We start from the raw sequence: 24,079 nt of genomic DNA, 5'->3' as shown, positions 1-24,079 counted from the left end.
TAGCATCAATTCTCTGGACGGTTCTGACTATGTGGACAACTACAAATACCTAGGTGTCTGGTTAGACTGTAAACTCTCCTTCCAGACTCACATTAAGCATCTCCAATCCAAAATTAAATCCATAATCGGCTTCCTATTTCGCAACAAAGCCTCCTTCACTCATGTTGCCAAAAATACCCTTGTAAAACTATCATACACATTCTTGACTTAGGTCATTTACAAAATAGCCTCCAACACTACGCAAAATGGATGTAGTCTATCCCAATGCCATCTGTTTTGTCACCAAAGCTACATATACTACTCACCACTGTGACCTGTATGCTCTCGTTGGCTGGCCCACACTACAATTTGTCGCCAAACACAGTGGCTCCAGGTCATCTATAAGTCTTTGCTAGGTAAATCCCCGCCGTATCTCAGCTCACTGGTCACCATAGCAACACCCACCTGTAGAACGCGCTCCAGCAGGTATATTTCACTGGTCATCCCCAAAGCCAACACTTCCTTTGGCCACCTTTCCTTCCAGGTTTCTGCTGTCAATGACTGGAACGAATTGCAAAATCACTGAAGCTGGAGAATTATATCTCCCTCTCTAACCTTAAGCATCAGCTGTCAGAGCAGCTTACCGATCACTGTACCTGTACACAGCCAATCTATAAATAGCAACCCAACTACCTCATCCCCATATTGTTATTTATCCTCTTACTCTTTTGCACCCCAGTATTTCTACTTGCACATCATCTTCTGCACATCTATCACCCCAGTGTTAATGCTAAATTGTAATTATTTTGCCTCTATGGCCTGTTTATTGCCTTACCTCCCTACTCTTCTACATTTGCCCACACTGTACATAGATATTTCTATTGTGTTATTGACTGTGCATTTGTTTAACTCGGTTGTTGTTTGTGTCACACTGCATTGCTTTATCTTGGCCAGGTCGCAGTTGTAAATGCGAACTTGTTCTCAACTGGCCTACCTGGTTAAATAACAAAATATACAGTGGCAAGAAAAAAGTATGTGAACCCTTTGGAATTACCTGGATTTCTGCATCAATTGGTCCTAAGATTTGATCACAACAACAGACAAACACAACAATAGACAAACACTGTGTACTTAAACTAACAACACACACATTATTGTATTTTTCTTATCTATATTGAATACATAATTTAAACATTCACAGTGTAGGTTGGGAAAAAGTATGTGAACTCATAGGCTAATGACTTCTCCAAAAGAAAATTGGAGTCAGGAGTCAACTAACCTGGAGTCCAATCAATGATCGAAGATGTTGGTTAGAGCTGCTTTGTCCTATAAAAAACACTGATGTGGACCATGCCTCGAACAAAAGAGGGCTCAGAAGACCTAAGATTAAGAATTGTTGACTTGCATAAAACTGGAAAGGGTTAGAAAAGTATCTCTAAAAACCTTGATGTTCGTCAGTCCACTGTAAGACAAATTGTCTATAAATGGAGAAAGTTCAGCACCATTGCTACTCTCCCTAGGAGTGGCCGTCCTGCGCAGCGCAGAATGCTTAATGAGGTTAAGAATCCTAGACTGTCAGCTGAAGATTTAAAGAAATCTCTGGAACATGCTAACATCTTTATAGACGAGTACACAATACGTAAAACACTAAACAATAATGGTGTTCATGGGAGGACACCACGGAAGTGTCCACTGATGTCCAAAAAACCCATTGTGGCACGTCTGAAGTTCGCAAAAGAGTACCTGGATGTTCCACAGCGCTACTGCCAAAATATTCTGTGGATAGATGAAACTAAAGTTGAGTTGTTTGGAAGGAACACACAACACTGTGTGTGGAGAAAAAAAATGCCCAGCACACCAACATCAAAACCTCATCCCAACTGTAATGTATGGTGAAGGGAGCGTCATGGTTTGGGGCTGCTTTGCTGCCTCAGGGCCTGGTCAGCTTCCTGTCATCGACAGAAAAATGAAATCCCAAGTTTATCAAGACATTTTTCAGGAGAACGTAAGGCTTTCTGTCCGCCAATTGAAGCTCAACAGAAGTTGGGTGATGCAACAGGACAACGACCCAAAACCCAGAAGTAAATCAACAACAGAATGGCTTCAGAAGAAAATACGCCTTCAGGAATGGCTCAGTCAGAGCCCTGACCTCAACCCGATTGAGATGCTGTGGCATGACCTCAAGAGAGCAGTTCACACCAGACATCCTAAGAATATTGCTGAACTGAAACAGTTTTGTAAAGACGAATGTTCCAAAATACCTCCTGACCATTGTGCTGAAAAACTGAACAGAAACTGTTTGTTTGAAGGTTATTGCTGCAAAGGAGGGTCAACCAGTTATTAAATTCAAGGGTTCACTTACTTGTTCCACCCTGCACTGTGGATGTTACCGCGCTGTGTTCAATAAAGACATGAAAAATCATAATTGTTTGTGCTTTATTAGTTTAAAACAGACTGTGTCTATTGTGATTTAGATGAAGATCAGATAAAATTGTATGACCAATTTATGCTGAAATCCAAGTAATTACAAAGGGTTCACATACTTTTTCTTGCCACGGTATGTGTGCGCACGTGTGTGTGTGTGTGTGTCTGCTTTGCTTGTTTGTCTGCTGTTCTCTTTCCAGGCGGTTCTTGTAGTCCAGTCAGCATGCGTATGTTGTGTTCTGCAGTGTTGCCCAACTCTCCTCTTAGCATCTGTGAGCAAGATGCCGGTGTGGGCCCGCAGGACTCTGCAATCTCAAAAGAACATTTATACATTGAATCACCCTGAAAGTAATGTATTCCATTCCACTCTCCTGGGGTTAACACACACACACACACCATTCATTTCCATGGCACGCTCTGCTCTGAGCTTCTTCCCGACATCCCTGTTTTCATGGATGAGATTCTCAGACATTTCCTGTGTTCTGAGAGCACGTTGAGACAGGACTTGGAAATGTAGGTTCAGTAGGATAGTGGTGTGCTGGAAATCCTGGTGGCTTAACTTCCAGGGATGAGAGAATCTGGGATCCTAGGGTTGTGATAGGCACCGGCCTCCTCCACTCAGACACTCCATCTTTCCTTATGGTCAGGATCTAAATCATATGAATGACTTATGAGCCAATCAGACGTGAGGGATGAAGAGCTTAGACATGACTGAAACATTCTGTAAGTCAGTGACCTTGTATCCCCTCTGTTCTGGAAAAGACATCAGGTTTACTAAACTTACCTTGCTTTCTCATTCTCTCTCACACACACACACACACACTCACACACACTCACACACACTTCTGGGATCAATTTTTGCCATGGCACGCTCTTCTCTGAGCTTCTTCCCAACATTCCCTGTTTTTCCATGGATGAGATTCTCAGACATTTTGTGTGATCTGAGAGCACGATGAGACAGGACTTGGAAATGTAGGTTCAGTAGGCATCACGTTTAATAAAGTACCTCTATCTCTCACACTCTCTCACACACACACACTTCCATCTATGGTACCTTTAATCAACATATTTACACTGATACAAAACATTAAGAATAGCTGCTCTTTCTATGACCAGGTGAATCCAGGTGAAAGCTATGATCCCTTATTGATGTCAATCGTTAAATACACTTAAATCAGTGTAGATGAAGGGGAGAAGACATGTTAAAGAAGGATTATTAAGCCTTGAGACACATTGAGAGAATCAATGGGAAGACAGAAGTTTTGAAGTGCTTTTGAACCGGGTGTGGTAGTAGGTGCCAGGCGTACCGGTTTGTGTCAAGAACTCAACAGTTTCTCATGTGTATCAAGAATAGTCCACCACCCAAAGGACATTCAACCGACGTGACACAACTGTGGGAAAAATTGGAGTTAAAATGGGCCAGTATCATTGTGGAACGCTTGTCACCTTGTAGAGTCCATGCCCCAACAAATGTAGGCTGCTCTGAGGGCAAAAGCAGGTGGTGTGACTCAATTTTAGGAAGGTGTTCTTAATGTTTAGTACACTGTGTATATATCCATCAAACAAAATCTCCACTTCAAAGTGATCACAGTTTTATGCAGACATTTGGCATTAGTGAGTGTCTTGAAGAGCAAATAGTTATATAGAGCACATGTAAACGTCAAAATGGGTCCTCATAACTATTTACTGTCCACTCCTCACAGTTTAAAGTGCACATCGGATTGTAATCTGCTCTTCACAAGTCCCACCTCAAATGTAACAATTGTATTTACTCTGTTTCAGAGCAGACATTCACAGCAGTCCCAAGTCAATCATTGCACATACTTTACTCACAGGAATTGTAACTGAAATGGAGATATCAATTTGATATCTCCTAGGAGCGCGAAGCGAGGTGGCCATCTGTATGAGAGGGAGAGAGAAACAAAAATGAGAAAGATAAATTAGGGAGAGGGGAGCATATCAGAGAGCTGGGTGTTCCCCAGGACCGGACCTCAAGTTTGCTGGTGCTGGGTGGGTAGCTAGGCGGTGTGAGGACCCAGTGGACGGCAGCCAGCTGGAGGAGGAACAGAGTGGTATTGTATGGCTGACTGACACCTCGTTGGAAGAAGCAGGCAGGCAGGCCCTGGCAGGGGTGGCCTCATTCTAGGCCCCCGGCAGTGACGTTCTATACTCCCAGAACTGGGTGAACCATGGAGGAATACTGGAGCGCAGGAGAACACTCAACACATCTCTGAGACACAATGGTGGCACACCTTGAAAGATTCAGGTTGGCTCCTCAACCAAGACAGAAAAGCATACAATGACTATGTAACTGTCCACTCATTAAGTATATGCAGACAGACAGGCGGACAGACAGAATTAGTCCATTTGCGAGTTGCGATACAGGGCCAGAGATGGTCATTACCGCAAACTTCTCATAAATAATAAACCCATAATATAAGTTATCCAAATATATTCTCTATGTGGGGTATGCTCTTTTAATCGGAATGGGAAAGTGAGGAAGGTGTTCCTCTACCTTCCAGAAGGAGGCAGTGTTCCCATTCAGCAGTCATTCTGACTGTTTCCAGCATCCATTTTGCTCTCGATTCTCTGCAGTTTCTGAGCAGCAAAATGATAGCAAATGCAGTACAGTATGAAGGTAGGCAGAAACTGCTTCTCCAATAGAAATCCCTGATCGTGCTTGTCGGTGATGTCATGGCAACGTTGGCTAGCTAAGCTCATGCGGAGAAACGTCATCGGGTCCAACGGTCGTCTCGCACCGAACTGCGCATGTACAGGCTGTCAAATCAAAGGCACTCCTTCATTTTAAAGCTGCTTTTGATGAAAATCAAAACATGTCAGTTTGTCACTTTTACAAGGTTGTGCCTTTAGACGAACTAAGAAATCCTTTCTCACTTCTCTCAATGACTTCTCAAACCCAAACCCCGGCCTGGGCTGCTTTGCAAGCGTTCACCCGAAAGTCTTGTCATGTTGCACCTCTGGGTTTAGAAACCCTGTGATGATAGCCAACGGTATAAGCATCCGCGTTATGGAAATACCTTGAGACGGATGTGGGCACCAAAATGGCTGCCACACATTCCTGGTGTTTGAAGGGAATGAGCCCCACAACAATGGAAAGAGCTTTGCGGCCTATGAATGTAAGAAATGGAGACAAAATGATTGGTAGGATTGGAGCAAATCTCTGGACGTAATATTGTATGTGTACACAAACCTAATACATACACAGCCGTTGAAATTCACCCACATGTACAATTCCTAGTACTATGAGAAACATTTGTCATGAAGGCAAAACATCACAGCCAACTCGAATCAATATGATCGTTTTCGTAACAAACAAACAAACAAAAAAGACACTTCGGCATCACCAGTCAGTCTTGGTAAATAGTTTATATGTGATTGTTTCTTTATCTTTGCAAATACTGTATAGAAAACACTTACGGTAACATTTCCAGACATTTAAAGCACATCTGAGCCTTCAGACAAGACATGACACAGTAATCTACAGCTTTATAAACATTCCCTCCTCCTGTCATCCTGGCATGTCAAGCCGCTGGGCACACACACCCTCTCGACAGCCACTTCTATGGAACTCTACATATTCACAATTGACTTTAAAACACTGGTGATGTCTTTGATGTTCCCGCTGTTTATTGAAAATAGCTATCAACATTTAATGCTGTAATATTTGGAAACGGATACTTCATTTGTGTATTTACATAAGCTTATTGAATGAGTTTCAAATACAATGTTTATATATGTACGTACTGACCAGAGCCATCTTAATAAAATTGGCTTTAGACACAACAGACAAAATACATGACCCACCCCACTGTTAGTACCAGCATCCAGTCCATTCAAAAGAGTCTTGTTAGAAAGGGGGGTGGGGTGGAGCTCGTGTCATGGGGGCTTCCAGTTGCCCCAAAATGGCCGCTCTTACCCTTCGACAGCACAGTGAAACTGAGCTGTGTGTGTCTGTTCATGGACTCAACACGCATCCAGCCCACGAGACATAATCGTTACCTTAAGGTGTCTGTACAGAAAACGGCCCTTGCTAAACTGCACCTAATCCACATAACAATGTAGAAGAAATTTACTAAAAAAAAAAACGAAGTAACTAAAAGGTGTAGGGAGCTTGCAGCACAACATACCTATAATACATTCAGCACAGGCCAAGAGGCTTCAGGCATTCTTTATGGACGGCTGTGAAACGTTTTACACTTCTAGTTGGATTACTAGGCCATTATCGGTCATGCTCTCTCTCCTGACAACCCTTTTTCTTAGATCACACATTCCTCACACATACATGCACATGCACGACGACTACACACACAACATTTGGGATTGTGGGACTAAGAGACGAGCCATGGTGTGTGAGAAGTGAGGCACAAAGTCAACAAAGAAGACACAGCTAAAAGACTCACTTTTGGTATGCTTCAAAACAGGAAGTAAATGTGATTGATAAGGGATGACGCTCTCGTAGCCTAATAAATATGTCAAGACCTCCCTCCTCCCGGCAACCTTCCACACATATATTAGTCAAGGCTTTATTTTTGAAACCACACATTTAACAGTGCTACAGGCATAACTCTCAACTCCATAGTGCTGTTGTTAAAAAATCAGAACGGGTGGCAGTGATCTGGATTTGTAGGCTTTTGATTGGGCCGGGACGGGGTGGGGCGAGAGGTGGTGTAAAGAGGCAGATTTTCTCTGCACATCGCAGACAGACGGACAGACAGACCGCAGCGTCGAATGGGAATGTAACTGTCTTATAACCATTATTCACTGATCTCTTATGGGCAGATCAGGCGCGTCAATGGCTATCCAAATGTTTGAGGACCGATTTATCCAAAGAGGCAGCACTAGTTAAGTTTCACTTCCCCATATGTTAGGTCTCAAGTTGTACCTTTCCCCCTTTTTAAAACTACATCCTCGTCATCCTTCAGTCTGCGGTCAGTTTTAGTTCCATGTTCCAGAGAAGAGTGAGTGAGAGAGACAGAGAGTAGAGAGAGTGCTCCGGTTGCCCCTGTGCACCTCCCCTCACAGGCTTGTGACCGGGGGTGGGGGGGGGGGACCCTGGTGCTCAGCCGTCCTCCTCGGGGGTGGAGTCGTCTGGAGCGGAGTCGTCGGTGGCGAACTCTTCCGAGGAGCCGCTCTTGTGGATGCGTCCATCGCTGCGCATACTGTGGAAGGTCTTGCGGAAGGCGTCCATCATGGAGTGGGCCAGCTTCTTGGCCTCCAGCTTGCTCTCACACTCCACGGCGTGGCAGTCCATCTGGAAGGTCAGGTCGTCGTTGATCTCCCGGTAGATCCAGGCGAACACATTGGGGCTCGTGCAGTGGTCCGCCGTACAATAGGCGATGCGCGCCACCTGGTACGTGTCCATGGTCACCGAGGCCTCACCGCGCCCGTCCAGGTGGTGCAGGCGCACCTGGAAGGGGCGGATCTCCAAGAGGGAGTTGGCAAGGAGGTGCTCTTCCTGGGCCAGCGCACGGCGGTCCCACAGCCCCACCACTGCCGACTCTGTGCAGCCCGACAGGAACTGGGTCCCTGAGATGGTCACCTTGCCAAGGTATGTCACCTGTGGAGAGCACACAGAGAGAGAGAGAGAAAGAGAGAAGCTGTTAAACATCTAACAGCATTTAGTGGTACAAAACTATGTGCCTCAACTGGTAAGAGTGTGGGGTTATCAATGCTAAGGCCAAGGGCTTTATTGGCATGGGAAACATGTTTACATTGCCAAAGCAAGTGAAATGGATCACAATAACAAAAGCATGAACAGTAAATATTACACACACAAGTTCTGAAATAATAGAGACATTTCAAATGTCATTATGTCTATATAGTGTAGAAACTATGTGCAAATAGTTAAAGTACAAAAGGGAAAATAAATGAACAAATATGGGTTGTATTTACAAAGGTGTTTGTTCTTAACTGGTTGCCCTTTTCTTGTGGCAAGAGGTCACAAATCTTGCTGCTGTGTTGCACACTGTGGTATTTCACCCAATAGATATGGGAGTTTATCGAAATTGGGTATGTTCTCAAATTCTTTGTGGGTCTGTGTAATCTGAGAGAAATGTGTGTCAAACACATTGGTTCTAATTGTGTTGCTGTCCGTCCTGGGGCTCTGTGGGGTGCTTTGAGGGCTCTTCTCCAAGTTCATTTCTCTGTAGGTGATGGCTTTGTTAAGGAAGGTTTGGGAATCGCTTCCATTTAGGTGGTTGTAGAATTTAACGGGTCTTTTCTGGATGTTGATAATTAGCGGCTATTGGCCTAATTCTGATCTGCATGCATTATTTGGTATTTTACGTTGTACACTGAGGATATTTTTGCAGAATTCTGCATGCAGAGTCTCAATTTGGTTGGTGAGCGGACCCCAGGACTCACAACCATAAAGGGCAATGGGTTCTATAACTGATTCAAGCATGTTTAGCCAGATCCTAATTGGCATGTCCCTTCTTGCCTTTTCTCTCAGATCGTTCACAGCTTTGTGGAAGTTAAAGGTGATGCTGATGTTTAGGCTGAGGTATGTATAGTTTTTTGTGTGCTCTAGGGCAACAGTGTCTAGATGCAATTTGTATTTGTGGTCTTACGGAGATTTACTGTCAGGGCCCCAAGTCTGACAGAATCTGTGCAGAATATCTAGGTGCTGCTGTAGGCCCTCCTTGGTTGGGGACAGAAGCACCAGATCATCAGCAAACAGTAGACATTTGACTTCAGATTCTAGTAGGGTGAGGCGGGGTGCTGGAGACTGTTCTAGTGCCCTCGCCAAATTTGTTGATATATATGTTGAAGAGGGTGGGGCTTAAGCTGCACTAGAACAGTCGGCAGCACCTGGACTGTGTGTGCGTGTGTGTAGTCGTATGTGCATGTGTGTGAGGAATGTGTGATCTAAGAAAAAGGGTTGTCAGGAGAGAGAGCATGACGTATAATGGCCTAGTAATCCAACTAGAAGTGTAAAACTTTTCACAGCCTTCGTGGTATCCATTTTTTGCGAAGCTCTGCAAGACTTTTTAAATTGAAACAGTTGTGACCAACCGTACACTTGTTGTTTGTGTACAAGGATTTTAGAATGTCGTATACCTCCCCCCCCCCTACACCACTTTCCATTGGTCTCTTTCCCTCCAGCTATTTTTCCTGTTGAAAAACAATATCCGGAGTGCATCTTTAAAAGATGAAGCATAACATGTGACATCAGTATGCATCGTACATCTCTGGACACTAGACCAAGCTGGCAAAATGGTATATCATTAAGAGACACAAACGTGAAGACACAAAATACACATACTGTACACAAAAAACACAACAGTTACCCTGAAAGATACAGTTCTATCTGATAATATGTCAAAGACAGGGACACACAGACATGCAACAGTATCAATGAAATATTGACAAACAGGAAATGCGGAGGAGACCAGCAAGAAAAAAACGGACCATTATTTTCTTCCGTCTGGAAGTTTTGTTTAGCCTGTGACCACAAGGACTATATCTGGCCCCGGTCTCCCTCTCAATCCATCCCTCCCTCCTTCCCATTTAGACACTTTTTTTCTCTCTCGGTTCCAGTCATTCCATCCACAAACTATTACAACCCTGTAGTGGTGAAGCCTGGAAGAACAGAGAACAGTCTTCAGGCTGGCTGGCTGGTGTGAGAAACACTAGTCCTCGCCACATCACACCACAGAGAGCCCCGCCAATGGAGAAACCACAGCCAGAGCCAAGGCAGACCAAGATCCCTTTACATTCACAGTCCTGACTACCATGACCAACTGAACCACTCTGTAGAGATGGAGAGGGGGAAGAGGCTACGAGGGGGTGGTGGGAGGAAGACAGAGCAGGTGAAACGGAGCGAGGGAGACAGAGCAGGTGAAACGGAGCGAGGGAGACAGAGCAAGTCAAACGGAGCGAGGGAGACAGAGCAAGTCAAACGGAGCGAGGGAGGCAGCGCAACTGAAACGGAGAGAGGGAGGCAGCAAGTGAAACGGAGAGAGGGAGACAGCAAGTGAAACGGAGAGAGGGAGACAGCAAGTGAAACGGAGAGAGGGAGACAGCAAGTGAAACGGAGAGAGGGAGACAGCAAGTGAAACGGAGAGAGGGAGACAGCAAGTGAAACGGAGAGAGGGAGTCAGCAAGTGAAACGGAGAGAGGGAGTCAGCAAGTGAAACGGAGAGGGGGAGTCAGCAAGTGAAACAGAGAGGGGGAGTCAGCAAGTGAAACGGAGAGAGGGAAGCTGCAAGTGAAACGGAGAGAGGGAGACAGCAAGTGAAATGGAGAGAGGGAGACAGCAAGTGAAACGGAGAGAGGGAGACAGCAAGTGAAACGGAGAGAGGGAGACAGCAAGTGAAACGGAGAGAGGGAGACAGTGCAAGCGAGATGGAGAAAAAGAGGACAGAAAAAAAGAGAGAACAGGCAAGCAAGAGAGAGACAGAAATGGAGAGATGAACAGAGAGAGAAAATGAGAGTCCAGAGAGAATCCTAGTCACTAGATCCAGCTGCTGCAGCCTTAGTCTCAGGCAGTATGGTTGTCATCTGGGGGCAACCGCAACGTTTCTCCCCTGACGGTTCTCCAGCAGATCCATCATGGTGAAAACCTCTGGAGCACCCCCAGAGGCCAGGCGGTTAAGCAAGCCGACCACACTGACACCGTACTCTCAGCCAACTGACATCCACCCACCAGGATATTTACAGTGGAGATAAAGTATCAAATGAGCAATAATTAGTTCTTCTGATCTTTTGAGTGATTTATTTTCTTTTTCCATTTTGTATTGAGGTTATAGAGTTTGTTTTAGATCTGCTTAGTAGTTGAGTGCAGGCTGGTAATGATGGCCTGTGGATGGACCTATGTACTGGATATATAGACATCTTACTATTAGACTGCACAAAGCAACTCAATTCTCTGACACTATCCACTCTCACACTGTCCTCTGCTGCCCCATCCTTCCCCATGTCAGGCTGGTCGTACTCTGCTCTGTGTCAGGCAGCATTGGGAGTGGCTAGGGGTCAGCAGGGACAACTAGCCCATTCTAGAGACCCCTGGCCTACCGGTTGTACTGGGTGACCAGTGAGCACACCTCACCATACACGTGCGTATGCACGTGTACACACACACACACACACACACACACACGTGGGAGGTGTTTGGGGTTGCTACAGGGGAACAGAGGCCACCTCTCTTCCTCCGAGGCTGGCTGGCTGGCAGTCCACAAAGAGTCCCTCACTCCTCAGTCTCATTCACTGGGCTCTGCAGTATTTCTGTCCTCAAAGCCCCTCATTGACAGCAGTTCTCTTTGGTCTTTGTAATATCACACAGACTAAACATGTTTGCTCTAACATGACCGAGGGGGGGGGGCATGGAGGGAAAGGGGTAGGTAGGTTGGGGTAGGTAGGTTGGGGTAGGTGGAATCAGAGCAGTGAGGATGTCGAGCTATACTAATCTCCTTGTACTTGTCTCGGAGGCTCAGTCAGGAGAAGACATTCAGACAGATAGGATCTGCCTTTTCCCAGAGACCCTATCAGGGTGTTTTCCCGTTTTGTATTCACACGGCCCTTGCCTTTGAATGAGGACTCAACTCTTTTGACAGTTCACGTCACCTATTTTGTGGACCGAGTCCTCTGTGCATTCACATTGCTATGTTTAGAAAGGAAGCTAGATCTTTTTCCAACATGTCCTCTGGGTTTTTTCAAAAGTGCAGGACAAGCCATTCAATCAGAAGGCGTTGTCGGATAGCAAGATATACCTCCAGTTGGTAATAGAATAACTGCAGAATAAATCATGTGGTAATTATAAACATTCTACAAGGTAGGCTACTGCCCCTTTATGAGCTGGAATAGATGTTGTGATGTCACCAAATATATTGTCTTCTCACTATTCAAACACCACAATCAATAAACAGCTAATGAAGCTCTCTTAGCCTATGGATCACATATTGCAAACAAATAATCTGAACTAAAAACTCCACACATTTTGTAATATCTATGCGTCCTTGACAATCGCAAATCAATACCCAAAAACAGCACACATTTTGTTTTTGAACCTGCACACAATCTTCTCTCTTTTACGGCACCAATGTGATGGTTTATGGCAAGGGAGACGGTGTTGCAGTAGTCTAGTGTGTGGTAGGGGAACAATGACGAGCAAACTGGGGAGCTTTGCCTTCACATTGTCCTAGAAAAAGGGAACCGGGCTGCGGATTTCAAGCGAACCGAACTCAGACCACCTCTCGAGATGGTCTCAGTTCGGTTCGCTTCGGGGGCTCTTTTGAGGGTTCCTTTGGAGTGTTAACACGGGGAAAAAAATAATAATAAGTGAACAGAGTTCAGAGTTCACAAAATTGTCTGGAAGGGACTGAAAGTGTAAAAATACCCTTAGAGACTGTAGAGCGGGACAACTATACACGGGAAGAGAGGAACTGGGCTTAGATAATCCTATATAGATTCAATTAGCCTGGGTGCCAGTCTGTTTCTTCTTAAGCCTACTTCCTTGTAGTGGTCATACCTGAGAAGGTCAAGTTGTCTGCAGCAATAGACTGGACCCAGGCTAAGATAAGATAAAGAACAGTCACAGGTAAGTACTGTATGTGAAGTTTGCACAGGTGGGTTTGTCCCAGGGCTAAATTATCAGCATGGAGGAGTGTGTGTGTGTGTGTGTGTGTGTGTGTGTGTGTGTGTGTGTGTGTGTGTGTGTGTGTGTGTCAGTCAGAGACTGCGGTCATTTTATACGAACTGCTGAACAGAATCTCACTGTGCATTTGTGACCTCACCATGTCAACATTACAGCAGCCTGTGTTCATGTCTGCTGTAAACATTTGAAGACAGGAGGAAATGCCTCCTGTCCTCTGATGATTTACAGGGATGAAAGAATGAGGGGGTGACAGTCCTCATCTGGGAAACTGGAATGCTGGAGTAGTGTGTGTGTGTGTGTGGACATGTTTAACTATACATGTAGGGACCAGAAGTCCCCACAAGAATAGCAAACAAACAAAAATTTGACCAACTGGGTACATTTTGTTAGGGTTCGTTTTAGGAACTAGAGTTAGGTTTAGGGTTAAGGTTAGGCTTTCATGTTAGGGTACAGGTTGGGGAAAATTAGATTTTGAATGGGACTGAATTGTGTGTCCCCACAAGGTTAGTTGTACAAGACTGTGTGTGTGTAAGCCCAGCCCATCTGAAGGTGGGTCTGATACCTTCCTGTATATTTGGATACACACACACACACACACACACACACACACACACACACACACACACACACACACACACACACGAATGCACTCACATACGCATGCACACACACGTCAGTGCTCAACGGAATCTCACAGGCAAACACCAGAAAGCAGGTGGGTAGGGGTTTCACATGAGTCTAGTCTATTAATCATACAGACAGTTAGTTATATACCATGGTGTATTAGTTAGACAGACAGAGACAGACAGACAAACACACAGACTTGGGCGGTATACCGGGATATTTGGAAATAGCCATGGGAGGATTTTCAAAACGGTCAATAGTATTTAAACTTTTAACACTTTTGAATATTTGTAGCTACCTTTGTAAGTAAATACCTGCAGTCAACTTGTTCAATAAATTAGGAGATAAAGACGACGTTCTATCAACTGTCAGATAGTAGTCTCCAGTCACGTGGTGTTGGTTTACCAGCTGAGTCACACACTGTTGTGCAGCATGTACCAGGTGATCTAATTACAGCATGGAATTCACAACTAAAATGACAGCTAGATATAGTGCCTTTGGAAAGTATATAGACCCCTTTACTTTTCAAATTTTGTTACATTACAGATTTATTCTAAAATGTATAAAATATGTTTTCCCTCATCAATCTACACACAATACCCTTCACTTAAAAAAGCAACAGGTTTAGAAATTTTTGTTAATTTATTTTTTAAAAAAACTGAAATTTCACATTTACATAAGTATTCAGAAACTTTACTCAGTACTTTGTTGAAGCATCTTTGGCAGCGATTACAGCATTGAGTCTTCTTGGGTATGAAGCTTGGCACACCTGTATTTGGGGAGTTTCTCCCATTCTTCTCTGCAGATCCTCTCAAGCTCTGTCAGGTTGGATGGGGAGCATTGCTGCACCGCTATTTTCATGTCTCTCCAGAGATCTTCGATCTCTGATTCAAGTCCGGGTTCTGGTTGGGCCACTCAAGGACATTCAGAAACTTCTCCCGAAGCCACTCCTGCATTGTCTTGGCTGTGTGCTTAGGGTCGTTGTCCTGTTGAAAGGCGAACCGTCGCCCCAGTCACAGAGGTCGTAAGCGCTTCAGGTTTTCATCAAGGATCTCTCTGTACTTTTCTCCGTTCATCTTTGCCTTGATCCTGACTAGTCTCCCAGTCCGTCACCAAAAAAACATCCCCGTAGCATGATGCTGCCACCACCATGCTTCACCGTAGTGATGGTGCCAGGTTTACTCCAGACGTGACGCTTGTCATTCAGGCCAAAGAGTTGAATCTTGTTTTCATCAGACCAGAGAATATTTTTTTGCAAAAATGAATAACACACTTTTTTCACATTATTGGGTATTGTGTGTAGATTACTGAGGATTTTAGTCAATTTTAGAATAAGTCTAACTTAACAAAATGTGGAAAAAGTCAAGGGGTCTGAATAATTTCCGAAGGCACTGCATCTTATAACCATTAAGTTTACATTCTAAAATGTGCTAAATGCTCTGCCGTTGTGCATTTGGTTTGCTAATTTAGTAGCTATTTAGCAACTGTATCTAGCTAAGTGGCTAGCTTCTTCTCTGGTAACGGCAGAGAATCCCCTGCTGGATCAAGAGCCTTGCTGTCTAATATTTATTTTCTGAGCTGGGACATCTTTCCTGCAAATAGTTTAAGTCAGAAATTGTATAAAACGCAGAAATTGTATAAAACGCATTTAGTTAGCATTCTCTGTGGGATTTTACATGTACTTGTTAGCATCGCTAACCTTTGGATTACAGTGGCTCAGTGGGGTTTAAAAATAGTGGCCCTTGTGTTCAGTGCCGATATTACCGAATATCCCGGAATGTCACAAGGTCTGTATGAAGGTATGACAGTCTGGATTCCGCCCAAGCCTAATGGACAGACAGTGGCAGGATTGTTGTGTTACATTCCCCTTTCAGACCGCTCTACCTTTAAGAAAAGTGTTTGACACACAGACTTGCTGACGTGGTGCTCAACCCCATCGCTGTGTGTGTCTGTGACGACTCAGCGGGCGTGTCAGAGACAAGGGGTCTGGGCTTGTCAGTCTGTCTGCTAGAGGGATTGACACCTCCTCAAGTGTAATGATATGATGACCTGTGTGTGTGTGTGTGTGTGTGTGTGTGTGTGTGTGTGTGTGTGTGTGTGTGTGTGTGTGTGTGTGTGTGTGTATATCGCGTGTTTCATCTTTGACGAGCTGATGATAACTCATCTCAGTCCCCGTTTGTGTGCTGCAGGCCTCACAGTCTGACTGGTGGCCAGGGGGCCTAAATCATGCAGCCTGGGCTCTACATAGCTCCACAGTCTGCACAGATTCCTCTCATTTCTCCCATGTGTTTCCCCCAGCCAGCCTCCCCTCCCTCCTCCCCTCCATAGCTAATTGCTAACAGTGCCAAGCACTGATCCTGATGAAGGCAGCATATTGGTTCCATCTGAACATTCTGAACACACGGACCAGAAAAAAAGACCAGGGAAAGCCAAAGTCTTGAGGGCCCGAGGCAGAGGAATGCCAGAGAGTCAGAGTGGATCACTCGCAGGCAGGCAGACAGGCAGGCTGTGAGGCGCAGGAACAGTGGGTTGGTGGCTATAACAGAGTTAAAGCATGGATATGAAGAGGGGACTGTGAAGAGAGGAGGGAGCTGTGGAGTGATAGTGTAGGCAGCAGTTATGTGGGTGACTGATGAGTGAAACAGAATAGTAAAGTAGAAGAGTCAAAGGTTGCATTGTACAAGATAGGGGAGTCAGTTGGGACAAGCCATAGATTACTGATTTGTTGGGGGAGATGGGTTCAGATCTAAAATCAGATTGGCTAACCTCCAAACCTAATCTTAACATTTAGGGGGTTAAAAGAATATCTGACCCTGTGTCAGTGGTTAGGTTAGGGGCCTGAAAGGTACTGAATATCCAGTGGGGAGAACAAGTACTTGATACACTGCCGATGGGTACATAGGTACACTTCAACTGTGAGAGACAGAATCTAAAACAAAAATCTAGAAAATCACATTGTATGATTTTTAAGTAATTAATTTGCATTTTATTGCATGACATAAGTAATTTGATCACCTACCAACCAGTAAGAATTCCAGCTCTCACAGACCTGTTAGTTTTTCTTTAAGAAGCCCTCCTGTTCTCCACTCATTAACTGTATTAACTGCACCTGTTTGAACACGTTACCTGTATAAAAGACACCTGTCCACACACTCAATCAAACAGACTCCAACCTCTCCCCAATGGCCAAGACCAGAGAGCTGTGTAAGGACATCAGGGATAAAATTTTAGACCTGCACAAGGCTGGGATGGGCTACAGGACAATAGGCAAGCAGCTTGGTGAGAAGGCAACAACTGTTGGCACAATTATTAGAAAATGGAAGAAGTTCAAGATGACGGTCAATCGCCCTCGGTCTGGGGCTCCATGCAAGATCTCACCTCGTGGGGAAGGTGAGGGATCAGCCCAGAACTACACGGCAGGACCTGGTCAATGACCTGATGAGAGCTGGGACCACAGTCATGGATTAAAATCCTGCAGCGCACGCAAGGTCCCCCTCCTCAAGCCAGCGCATGTCCAGGCCAGTCTGAAGTTTGTCAATGACCATCTGGGTGATCCAGAGGAGGAATGGGAGAAGGTCTTGTGGTCTGATGAGACAAAAATAGAGCTTTTTGGTCTAAACTCCACTCGCCGTGTTTGGAGGAAGAAGAAGGATGAGTACAGCCCCAAGACCACCATCCCAACCGTGAAGCATGGAGGTGGAAACATCATTCTTTGGGGATGCTTTTCTGCAAAGGGGACAGGATGACTGCATCGTATTGAGGGGAGGATGGATGGGGCCATGTATCGCGAGATCTTGGCCAACAACCTCCTTCCCTCAGAAGGAGCATTGAAGATGGGTTGTGGCTAGGTCTTCCAGCATGACAACGACCCGAAACACACAGCCAACGGCAACTAAAGAGTGGCTCCGTAAGAAGCATCTCAAGGTCCTGGAGTGGCCGAGCTAGTCTCCAGACCTGAACCCAATAGAAAATATTTGGAGGGAGCTGAAAGTCCGTATTGCCCAGCAATAGCCCGAAACCTCAAGGATCTGGAGAAGGTCTGTATGGAGTAGTGGGCCAAAATCCCTGCTGCAGTGTGTGCAAACCTGGTCAAGAACTACAGGAAACGTATGATCTCTGTAATTGCAAACAAAGGTTTCTGTACCAAATATTAAGTTCTGCTTTTCTGATGTATCAAATACTTATGTCATGCAATAAAATGCAAATTAATTACTTAAAAATCATAGTGATTTTCTGGATTTTTGTTTTAGATTCCGTCTCTCACAGTTGAAGTGTACCTATGATAACAATTAGACCTCTACATGCTTTGTAAGTGGGAAAACTTGCAAAATCAGTAGTGTATCAAATACTTGTTCTCCCCACTGTACGCATGATTCCTACTAGTTAAACAAGACACATTACTTTGCTGTAGTTGGTTAGGACTGCAGAGTTGTGCTTTGAGACAGACACTCTGAGAGAGAGAGGACATGGCTAAACACTGTGCTCTGTGTGGATAAACATGTGGCCACAATTACCAGCACTGGGATTATGGAGGATTCTCTCTGTCTCGCTCTCAGTCTCTCCTGACAATCTCCACTCTCTTCGTCACGTTTTTTTCTTGTTTTTACTCAGTATCTTCCGGTCTCTCATACATGTACACACACACACACACACACACACCTGAACCATGACTGCCAAGAGAGTACAGAATGTTTGTGCAGATGATTCTTTGTGAAATAATCTGTCATTTCTTCCCCTTGAATCACCAGAAAAAAATCTAACTGATCACCAATCTAACACATCACATTATGAGTGATCAACACATAGGTGTAGAGACCAGCGAGAGGTGAGAAGGAGGGAGAAAAGAGGTGGTGACAGAGAGATAGAGGCAGACAGAGAGGCCAGGGAGTCAAGAGCAAACATCCGCAGATCAGCTTTCCTAAACCCAACAGGGAGACAGACACTGACAGGAACATCCTGGCTCCTTCTCTCCTCTCGGCCCAGACAGAGGGAAGGTGGGGGGGGGGGGGGGGGGCAGAGGGAGCTGTCTGTCTCTCTGTCAGTCTGTCTGTCTGTGAGTGAGTGTGTGTGCAGCAGGACACATCCAGCAGCTGCATTACCCCCCTCATCTGTACCTCTCCCTCTCTATCCCACACTGTTTACTGACTGTTTACTGAATGGAGATGCACAGCTGATTTGTGTATCAGAGGAGAGAACAGAGGAGCAGAGAAGAGAAAGAGATGAGAAAGTGTGAAGGACGCGAGTCCAGCTGGAGAAGTGCTGCAGTTTTGGGAAAGGCCTGATGTTCAGGTACTTGTTGTTGGGAACACTTCTCATTCAACCAAATCTGAACTAACTCACATACCATTCTGAGGACTGACAGCCCAGGAGGCTAGCTGATGGGAGGGCATATAATAATGGCTGGAACGGAGCGAATGGAATCAAACAAATGGAAACCACGTGTTTGATGTATTTGATAACAGTCCATTTATTCTGTTCCAGTCACTACCACGAGCCCATCCTCCCCAATTGAGGTGCAACCAACCACCTCTGACTGACAGAGGGAACCATGTCTATAAAACCAAGACACGCCACGCCAGCCCTGGTTTAGTAGAAAGCCTTTCCTGTATTGGCATTGTAGGTTTTTGAAAATGTTCTGGGTCATACTGGTCTTATGTGAGATACCACCATTGTATCTGTGTCCAAAATGTCTCCCTATTCCCTACAGAACACACTCATAAAGCTATGGCCAAGAGTAATATGTTATATAAGGAATAGGGGGGTGTAGTACTTGCACCTTGTATCTACAGAGGTCTCTCTCTGTAGGCCTCCCCTTACATTACTACCAAAGAACTTCTGGAGAATTTCGCATTCCTGAGGCGGTTGTTAACATTCTTCTCCACTTACTGAGTCAGCCAGTACAGCTGGCTAGGGACAGAGCTGCACGTGAAAGTGTGGGAGTTCGTTTAAAGATATTCTACAGTACTTTTGCATACTTTTTAGCCAGTTGTTCTGAAAGTAGCACCCACAAGCTAAAAGTGGTCCCAGAAAATTGCGTGTTACATCACAAATCAAATCTAAGTTTATTAGTCACTTGCGCCAAATAAAAACAGGTATAGACCTTAGTGAAATTCTTCCAAATCTTTTCAGTTTTGTCGTGCCCTCTTCACAGCTCTCATGGTGTGCTTGGACCATGTTAGTTTGTTGGTGATGTGGACATCAAGGAATTTGAAGCTCTCAACCTGCTCCACTGCAGCACCGTCGATGAGAATGGGGGCATGCTCGGTCGTCCTTTTCTGACGTCCACAATCATCTCCTTTGTCTTGATCATGTTGAGGGAGAGGTTGTTGTCCTGGCACCACCCAGCCAGGTCTCTGACCTCCTCCCTATAGGCTATCTCGTTGTTGTCGGTGATCAGGCCTACCACTGTTATGTTATCGGCAAACTTAATGGTGTTGGAGTCGTGCCTGGCCATGCAGTCATGTGTGAACAGGTAGTACAGGAGGGGACTGAGCGTGTAACCCTGAGGGGCCCCTGTGTTGAGGATCAGCATGGCGGATGTATTGTTACCTACCATTACCGCCCGGGGGCGGCCCGTCAGGATGTCCAGGATCCAGTTGCAAAGGGAAGTGTTTAGTCCCATGGTCCTTAGATTATTGATGAGCTTTGAGGGCACTATGGTGTTGAACGCTGAGCTGTAGTCAATGAATAGCATTCTCACATAGGTGTTCCTTTTGTCCAGGTGGGAAATGGCAGTGTGGAGTGGAATAGAGATTGCATCATCTGTGGATCTGTTAGGGCGGTATGCAAATTGGAGTGGGTCTAGGGTTTCTGGGATAATGGTGTTGTGAGCCATGACCAACCTTTCAAAGCACTTCAGACGTGAGTGCTACGGGTCAGTAGTCATTTAGGCAGGTAACCTTAGTGTTCTTGGGCACAGGCACTATGGGGGTCTGCTTAAAACCTGTTGGTATAGTACGATTCGATCTTAGTCCTGTATTGACACTTTGCCTGTTTGATGGTTCATCGGAGCACATAGTGGGATTTCTTATAAGCTTCCGGGTTAGAGTCCCGCTCCTTGAAAGTGGCAGCTCTACCCTTTAGCTCAGTGCAGATGTTGCCTGTAATCCATGGCATGCACGTACGGTCACTGAGGGGACGATGTCGTCAATGCACTTGTTGATGAAGCCAGTGACTGATGTGGTGTACCTCTTAATGCCATCGGAAGAATCCCGGAACATATTCCAGTCTGTGCTAGCAAAACAGTCCTGCAGCTTAGCATCTGCTTCATCTGACCACTTTTTTATTGACCAAGTCACTGGTGCTTCCTGCTTTAAGTTTTGCTTGTAAGCAGGAATCAGGAGGATAGAATTATGGTCAGATTTGCCAAATGAAGGGTGAGGAGAGTTTTGTACACGTCTCTGTGTATGGAGTAAAGGTGGTCTAGAGATTTTGTCCCCTCTGGTTGCACATTTACAAATGTAAGTTTCCCTGCATTAAAGTCCCCGGCCACTAGGAGCACCGCCTCTGGATGAGCCTTTTCCTGTTTGCTTATGGCGGAATACAGCTCATTGACTGCGGTCTTAGTGCCAGCATCGGTCTGTGGTGGTATGTAGACGGCTACGAAAAATACAGAAACTCTCTAGGTAGATAGTATGGTCTACAGCGTAACATGAGATAAAAAACCTTGAGACTTCCTTAGATATCGTGCACCAGCTGTTGTTTACAAATATACATAGTCCGCCCCGACTTGTCTTACCAGACACCACTGTTCTATCCTGCCGATACAGCGTATAACCATCCAGCTGTATGTTGATAATGTCGTCGTTCAGCCACGACTCCATGAAGCATAACATTTTACAGTTTTTAATGTCCCGTTGGTAGTTTAATCTTCCCCGTAGGTCATCGATTTTATTTTCCAATGATTGCATGTAAGCTAGTAGAACGGAAGGCAGTGGGGGTTCATTCGATCGCCTACGAATTCTCAGAAGGCAGCCCGACCTCTGTCCTGTTTTTCTCCGTCTTCTCTTCATGCAAATGACGGGGATTTGGGCCTGTTCCCGGGAAAGCAGTATATCCTTTACGTCGGACTCGTTAAAGGAAAAAAAAGAAGCTTCTGCCAGTTCATGGAGAGTAATCGCTGTTCTGAAGTCCAAAATTATTTTGGGTCATAAGAGACGGTAGCAGCAACATTATGTACAGAATACGTTTATTTTTTAGTTACAAACAATGCAAAAAAAACAACAACAAAAAACAAAGGTGGTTAGGAGCACATACAACGTCAGCCATCTTCTCCGGAGCCATGATACATTTCCACGATCCAGTAGGGATATGTGCACCACGTCACTCCTCTCGCTCTCTTGCTCTACTGTTTGTGCGTCTTGGTAGTTGTCACTCAAATGGTGAGGGACTGGAGCTCAGTGACAAACTCAAATTTCTAGGGGCTGGCCAACATGGGGAGTAAATGTAGGGTAAATAGCGCTGCACAGCTTTCAGAAAACCGTTGCTTTCAAACTGGGGATTTCATGGCTAGCTAATTGAGGTAAGTGATTCTGCTCATAGATTTATGCATGTGAGAACTACACATTGACACATCCAGCCCGAAACAGGAGGTTTAAAAAATACTTGCTAGTCGTCAAAGTACCGAAGCATCAAATCAAATGTTATTTGTCACATGCGCCGAATACAACAGGTGTAAACCTTACAGTGAAATGCTGAATACAACAGGTGTAAACCTTAGTGAAATGCTTACTTACAAGCCCTTAGCCAACAGTGCAGTTAAGACAGGAAGAGGCGACTCCGGGATGCTGACCTTCTAGGCAGCGTTACAAAGAAAAAGTCATATTTCAGACTGGCTAATAAGGCCAGCATCCCGGAGTCACCTCTTAAACTGTTGACGTTGAGCCTGGTGTCTTTAATGAAGCTGCCAGTTGAACACTTGTGAGGCATCTGTTTCTCAAACTAGTCCTCTTGCTCAGTTGCGCACCGGGGCCTCCCACTCCTCTTTCTATTCCGGATAGAGACAGTTTGCGATGTTCTGTGAAGGGAGTAGTGCACAGCGTTGTACGAGATCTTCAGTTTCTTGGCAATTTCTCACATGGAATAGCCTTCATTTCTCAGAACAAGAATAGACTGATGAGTTTCAGAAGAAAGTTCTTTGTTTCTGGTCATTTTGAGCCTGTAATCAGGACAATAGTTTTCCGCTGTGCTAACATGCTCAATTGGCCTTTTAAAATGATAGACTTGGATAAGCTAACATTGGAACACAGGAGTGGTCGTTGCTGATAATGGGCCTCTATACGCCTACACAGTATTCCATTCAAAAAATAAAATCTGCCATTTCCAGCTACAATAGTCATTTACAACAATTTCTACACTGTATTTCTGATCAACTTGATGTTGTTTTAACAGTAGTGTAGGTAAAATGGGGGTGGGTGGGGGGGATCAATTCAAATAGTCCGGGTAGCCATATAATTAGCTGTCCAGGAGTCTTAAGTGTTTTTAAGTATGAGCTTGCTGGCTTGTGTTGAATAACAGTGCCTGTTTGTTTGTGTGTGTGGGCGGGGAGACGGGTTTGTGTGTGTGTGTAGACAAAACAGATGCTGTTGGCTACATCCCAGTGTGTCCACAGACTCACAATGGGGTCCTTCACACCCCCAGAATTCCTGCCACCAGACCTCTCTCTCAACAAAAATGAGCTGAGTAATATGCCAACATGTATTTATTTAACCCTTATTTTACCAGGTAAGTTGACTGAGAACACATTCTCATTTACAGCAATGACCTGGGGAATAGTTACAGGGGATAGGAGGGGGATGAATGAGCCAATTGTAAGATGGGGATGATTAGGTGACCGTGATGGTAGGAGAGCCAGATTGGAAATGTATCCAGGATACCAGGGTTAACACCCCTACTCTTACAACAAGTGCCATGAGATCTTTAGTGACCACAGAGTCAGGACACCTGTTTTATGTCCCATCCGAAAGACAGCATCCGACACAGGGCAATGTCCCCAGTCAATGTGGGGCGGCAGGTAGACTAGAGGTTCGAGCACTGGGCCAGTAACTGAAAGGTTGCTGGGTCGAATTCCTGAGCTGACAAAGTATAACGTCTGTTGTTCTGCCCCTGAACAAGGCAGTTAACCCACTGTTCCCTGGTAGGCCGTCATTGTAAATAAGAAATGGTTCTTAACTGAATTGCCTAGCTAAATGAAGGGTTAAAAATATATATTAATTGCCCAGGGGCATTGGGATATTTAGACCAGCGGAAACGGTGCCTCCTACTGGCCCTCCAGCAGTCCTGGTCTCCCAACCAGGACCAACCCTGCTTGGCTTCAGAAGCAAGCCAGCAGTGGGATGCAGGGTGGTATGCATAGCATGGCTTGAGGGTAAGCTAACATTCTAGCTTTAAACTAGCTTAACCATGCTAGCAGAAAGAGCACATCATGACCTCAGTCAG

The 24,079-nt window shown here is 45.1% G+C and overlaps 1 protein-coding gene across 1 annotated transcript in view; it reads right to left on the bottom strand.

The window, feature by feature from the left end:
• Nucleotides 1–5,771: 5,771 nt before the first annotated feature.
• The window catches only part of LOC135546284 (PTB-containing, cubilin and LRP1-interacting protein-like), a 35,859-nt gene continuing 17,551 nt past the window's right edge, over nucleotides 5,772–24,079 (bottom strand). The window contains exon 3 of the mRNA XM_064974589.1: nucleotides 5,772–7,981. Within this exon, the coding sequence (XP_064830661.1) occupies nucleotides 7,484–7,981 (498 nt within the window). The 3' untranslated portion in view covers nucleotides 5,772–7,483. The remainder of the gene's footprint in view (nucleotides 7,982–24,079) is intronic.

Source organism: Oncorhynchus masou, chromosome 9 (genome assembly GCF_036934945.1).
Source record: "Oncorhynchus masou masou isolate Uvic2021 chromosome 9, UVic_Omas_1.1, whole genome shotgun sequence".
NCBI classification, from domain to species: domain Eukaryota; kingdom Metazoa; phylum Chordata; class Actinopteri; order Salmoniformes; family Salmonidae; genus Oncorhynchus; species Oncorhynchus masou.
This window is presented reverse-complemented; position numbering and strand designations above follow the sequence as displayed.